General features: G+C 38.1%; 1 protein-coding gene across 1 annotated transcript; it reads right to left on the reverse strand.

Moving 5' to 3' along the window:
* Positions 1-762: 762 nt before the first annotated feature.
* On the reverse strand, positions 763-1500 carry LOC310642742 (tetraspanin-7-like; the record flags this gene model as incomplete). Its single annotated transcript, XM_083366631.1, has 1 exon — positions 763-1500. One exon carries the CDS (start codon positions 1498-1500, stop codon positions 763-765), a length of 738 nt encoding a protein of 245 aa, XP_083222757.1.
* Between the last annotated feature and the right edge of the window lie 4227 nt (positions 1501-5727).

Raw genomic sequence — 5727 nt, forward strand, 5'->3', positions numbered from 1 at the left:
TTTCATGAGTCTACAAGGGTTGCCATTTGGACTGCAATCTTATGGATTTCCTTCAGAATAAACTCTATTGAAGTGACAGGGCCTTTTTCTAATTGGAAGTACATATAGTATTATTTTTTCAAGAAACATATTACAGTATACTATGATTGAATTATATTAAGTTACAACCCCCTCCTCCACATTCCTACCATAATACTGGGACTAACTCCTAACCTTAATCTGTGTCATCTTCTCAATTCTCTCCACTGCCCTTACCCAGCAAACTGTTATCACAAAACTTTCACTGACTGGCACAAGAAAAAAAAAGGAGGTTTTGTTCTTCCTAGCACTGTTGATAAAAGAAGTAGTTTTTAAAAGGCATCCAACTGAGAAAAGCTTTGCAGTTTAATTATCTGTGAAGTGAGCCAAAAAATCTCCAGCTGAATTACAGAAGGGCTGCCAATTCTGGTTGCTACAGGTATTAAAAAGGAAGCTAATTGGGAAAAAAGTTCTGAAAGACAAAATAGCATTGTTCTATATTACCAGAAAAGAGAAGGAGAGAAGACATTGTGTAGTTTCTTGTCATGGTGACAAGGATAAGAAAGATGGAGAATAAGGGGAATGAATCACTGAAGACTCAGGAATGCTAGATGGAGCAAAGGAATCTACAAGAATCTGATATGCAACTATCCAACAATGTTGGAGAATTTGGTCCTGCAAAGTGAAGTTTATGGAAGAAGGCCACAATGCCTTGGAAGAAGGAAGGCTCTCAGGACTCCATATTCACTGTGAGATGGTCCCTGCAAATGATTCTCCCTGTGGTAGGATACGTGCAGCCAGGAGGCAAGAAAGGATGATCCCCACAACTTGCATGAGGGCCAGCCCAAGTGCAGCTGAGGCAATATAGAACATATTGTTGCTGACAAAGTCATGCACCTTGCTGAAACATCCGTTGTGGTAAATACCTCTGGCATCGGAAGGGAGTGGAGCATGCAGGCAACCTTTTCGGGTCCTGCAACAGCTGAGGGGCACAGAGCTATTAGGTGCCTGTTGTTCCACAGACCAGGGTGAGGAAAACCAATCGCGGTAACTGTCTATACCACAGCAATTCAGGTTGCGCTGAATGGAATCCAGGGCTTCTGCTTTTTCCTCATCGTTGCTGTAGGAATTTATGGCTTCTCGCAGTCCATTCTGGAAACCTTCAGCAATATTCTCACGATAAAACAAGCTAGACAGCCCTGCTGTCAGTCCAGCAGCCAAGACAGCCAGCTGGAAGCCCCCATAAGTGCGCAGTAGGCAACGATGTTCAGTGGCAGCACTAAAGCAACCCAGAAAGCTCCATACGATGATAGTGATGCCAGCAGCCAACAAAATGAAGGGGATGGGAGGGTATTGATTGGTTGACAGCATCAAGTAGGTACCTAATGAAATCTTGGCCCAGATACCAATGGTGAGCATGGTTAGACCTGCTGCCCAGAAGACAAAGCTGAAAGCCATGAGAAAAAGTTTGAGGAGAGCCATGCTACCTTTTGGATGAGGAGAGATGGATTTCTGATGTGCTGCTTATGTGCTTCCAGTCCTATTATGCTGTCACTGGATGCTCCTCAGCTCCACCTTTATTCTCCACCTTGTCAACTGGATAGTGTTGGTTGCCTCACCAGAGATTCTTGTGGAATGCTGTTAATGATACTGCCAGGTGTTCCAGTTAGAAAAATGTTGTGCTGTGTCTTTTTCACAGAGTAGGAGAAAAAAAATTGACCTTATAACTTGCTCAACTTGATCAGAATCCAAAATGCAAACTTGTTAGTCTGTATAGTTGTCTGCCACCAGCACACCACAAATGCAGTTAGATTGTTTCCCTGGTCAAATGTGTAGCTGGATTGATTCAATACTGGGCTTGCAGTGCAAGCTGTTTCTAACGTTCCAGAGAATTTCCTCCAGGGAATTGCCTGCCTCTCAAATTGTCACTCCTGTCCTTGTTTCTCCTGTTACATGCCACACCTTGGTATCCCAGTTGCTAATTGGCTTGTCATGGTTCTCTGATTTCCCAATGCTAGAAAGGTTTTAAACATCAAAGATTGCTTTTCACTGAACTGCCACTCAGAAAAATCAGTTCCAGGAGAACCCTGGTTTACTGACGTAGCAAACTGATGGTGCCTTCTCTTGATCCCCCTCTCAACCCAGAATATAAGATTCTATTTAAATAAAATATACTTTTCCCCACTGTAAAGCTAAACACCACCATTTTTCAATATATCCTTATCAGCAACATAGCACCCCAGCATAGAATTCTGCTTTTCATCTCAAAAGGTGCTCAAAATATTTACGTGATATGCGATAATCTGAAAAACATCAACCCTTTTGAAATACAAGTCCCCGTTAATGGAGATGATTGTGAACTTTGCAACCAACCTTAGCAAGAATTTCCTTTATTATGCATTAATTTTAGAAAAGTGTTTAGAAGTACACAGAAAGCACCAAGTTATTATTCAGTCCTCTTGCTCATTTGCAACTACTTTTATACAGAAAGACATACAGGATTCCAGAAGAGATGATAGACAATTTAGGTTTCCATCCAGTCAATTTACTCCATACTGTAATGTATCTATGTACTGTATAAGAGAGATTATTTACTCTTGATTAATTGGAACTCATAAAATGAAAGCACTTTGCAGCTGGGACAGAAGATTAATCTTGGAGACAATACCTGGCAGACCGATATTACATTTTTTAAACCACACTTCATAAAACCAGTACATAAGAGCATAAAAGCAACCAGTACAATCTATCTATTTTTGAGCAGTTCTTAATAATGGAATCTCCCAAAATTGTGTCCCCCCCTTTTGTTAGCAAATTGACATCAGTCCCAATTTTTCCTTCCATATGTTTTCATGAAAGAGGTATTGTGTCTCAGAATGTAATGGGATCTTCTAGACTAATGTTTCTCAACCTTACAACTTTAAGATGTATGGACGCCTGCTCCAATGATTCCCCAGCCAGCATGCTGAAGTCTACACGTCTTAAAGCTGCCAAGACTGTTTTAGAAGAACAAGTAATTATGGGTGTTTCTAGGTAGACGACAAAGAATTATGAATCAAGCCCAGCCTTTTCTCTTTAATATATTAAGAAAAAAGAGGAACAATGTAGTTGAGACAAACCAAGAGAAAGCAACATCTTCTTGATACACCGTGCATTTCTGACTTCCAAGCAAAATTAATTACATAGCAAAGAAAAAAGCAGTCTAGGTGCTTGTGGCATTCACACACATACAGACACACACACAAAATCAGGCAAGACCATTTTGAAAGCTTTGCTCACAACTACTTTCCCCCTTATATTCTCCAAGGACTGGAGAACTGTGGAGAGTTTGAATGATCCAAGAGGGGTGAACGTGCTCTGTGACAATCCTTCTACACAAAATATATTATGTGATTGAGTGATTTAGACACACGAACAGGATGGGCTCTGAATTGCAGTGCTCATGTTTCCAACACTCAAACAAAGTGTCTTTTCCCCTTTAATAAATTTTGGCTGGGGAGTGGGCCACGTTTGAGGTGTTGTTTTATAGTTATAAAAAATTATAAAATTTATAAAAAAAAGTATAAACATAAATTTATCTACCCACTACCTAGTAGCATTAAGTCACACAGCAGAGAAGCCTTTCCAGGCAAACCCTGGATTTTATAAGATTTTATAAGAAAACATATACATATACATATAATTGAAAAATCCATGTTTATGGATTGCTCCATTTTGCAGATTAAGACTGTGACTGTCTAAAGATTTGGTGTTCAAGGAGCAGCATCTTTCCATTGCTGCAAGAATGAGAAATTTTTTGGTAGTGGTTGTAATTTTTAGCAGGAACCTCAGTGGGTGGATAATGATGCAAAACTGTCTTTTCATGAAAATTGCTGGGTGAGGGTTTTCTATTTCTTTACCTATTGGGGGGTACAGTTTTCAATTTTATTAAACTTAGCTTGACCTTATTTTTACACTTTACTTTCTATCTTAAAACATTTTTGAACCAAACTGAATATGTTCTGAGCAAGAGTTGATGCATGTAAAAGAGTGAAGCTTTGGTTTTGTTCTACCCTCATAGATGCCTCTGGTTCTGAAGCTGTATGATGACCCACAAATCCAAGTTATCTGTTTATTTAAATATATAGCTAGTGCTCACATCAAAAAAGTTTTAATTCAAATAGGAACAGAGAATTTAATCAGGATTAGGGTGTGTAGTCTTACTTCTTTAGGCTCTGATAGGATTGGTAGACAGAGGACCCTCCCAATATTTTGTGATTCTATTCCACCGTATATTCCTATGTTGAGAAAAAACATTAAAAACATTTATACATAGTCCTCAACTTATGACCGTAATGGAGCCTGTCCATCATAGTCATAAGTCATGACAGTCATAAAACAAGTCACCCAAGTCACCAACCCAATTTTACTATCTTTCTTGCAGTACTTGTTAAACAGTCTTTAAGTGAACAAATAGTTCACTATGGGCCAGTTTTGCTGAAAGTAAATGCCAATTTTCAGGAAAAACATAATAAAATGTGGTCACATGTGCGGGACACCGCACATGGCCATAAATGCTGAATGAGCCTGTTGCCCAGCACCTGATGTGGTCACATGACAGCAGGCAGGAGGTAGCTGTCAGAATTCAGAATTGGGTCATAATTACCCTAGGAAAGTCCATTGTAACTTCAAATGGTCACTAAGCAATCTATTGTAAGTTGAGGACTACCTGTAGTTACTTACTATACTTGCTAAAGCTATATGTTTCATATTATTAGAACATGAAATTTAACTCCCAAATTGTAAGATTTAAGCTTGGGGCTAAAAGAAATCTAGTTAACTATTTAAACTGAAATTTATTAGCCATAAACTAATCTAAATAGAAATTCATATTTAGCCAGTTAAGTAAGTACACGGTGAAAAAGAAGTTCATGCATTCTCTGACCAATAAAGCTGAAGCTTAACATACGTACATTTTAAGATAAAATTATGATTTTATATTTTCAGTTTATGCCAAATTGCCTGATTTGATACCTGGGTTCATGAAGTTCAAAGTACTGATTCATGATTCATGTTTCATTAAGGTCACCTATGGATTGTGGACAGATAGTTTCCCCCATTTTTCCATCACACTGTTAGTGGTTTTAAAATAAAATAATAAAATGCCTCTAGCTGTTATAAAATACATAAAGTGATCGGAAAATTCTTGTCAATCTGTATTTGAGATCAGCAGTTTGTCCTATTCATAGGAAAGGCTATGTGGATTAATAATTTACATGTCACTTGCTTTAAGCTAAACATATTACACTGGTTGCCCTCTACATTTTACTATGTGAGAAGAATAAAGGAGAAGAGGGCTGTGTTACAAGACTTGATTTATTCTGGAGAAACAGTGGCAACTGACTGTAATTTGAAATATTTGCTATGCAAGAAGAATATAAGAGAGACAAAATGATTCCTTTTCTAAGTTATATTAAGTTACAAACCTTGGTTCTAAATGTTATTTCTATTACTTTTAAAAGCTCCCATTAACTCAGGGGAAAAACTATTAATGTGATTGAGAAAGCTGTATGGTTAAAGTCTGTTACTGTTCATGATTGAGAAGAGTACTATGGGGTCCTTGGTGGTCTCTGAGCTTGGTTGTTTGCTTGCAGACATTTCATTACCCAACTAGATAATATTATCAGTGCTCATGAGTGTGGGGTTTGCTCTGTTTATATATAATAAATT

Source organism: Vipera ursinii (genome assembly GCF_947247035.1).
Source record: "Vipera ursinii genome assembly, chromosome: 6".
Taxonomy (NCBI): domain Eukaryota; kingdom Metazoa; phylum Chordata; class Lepidosauria; order Squamata; family Viperidae; genus Vipera; species Vipera ursinii.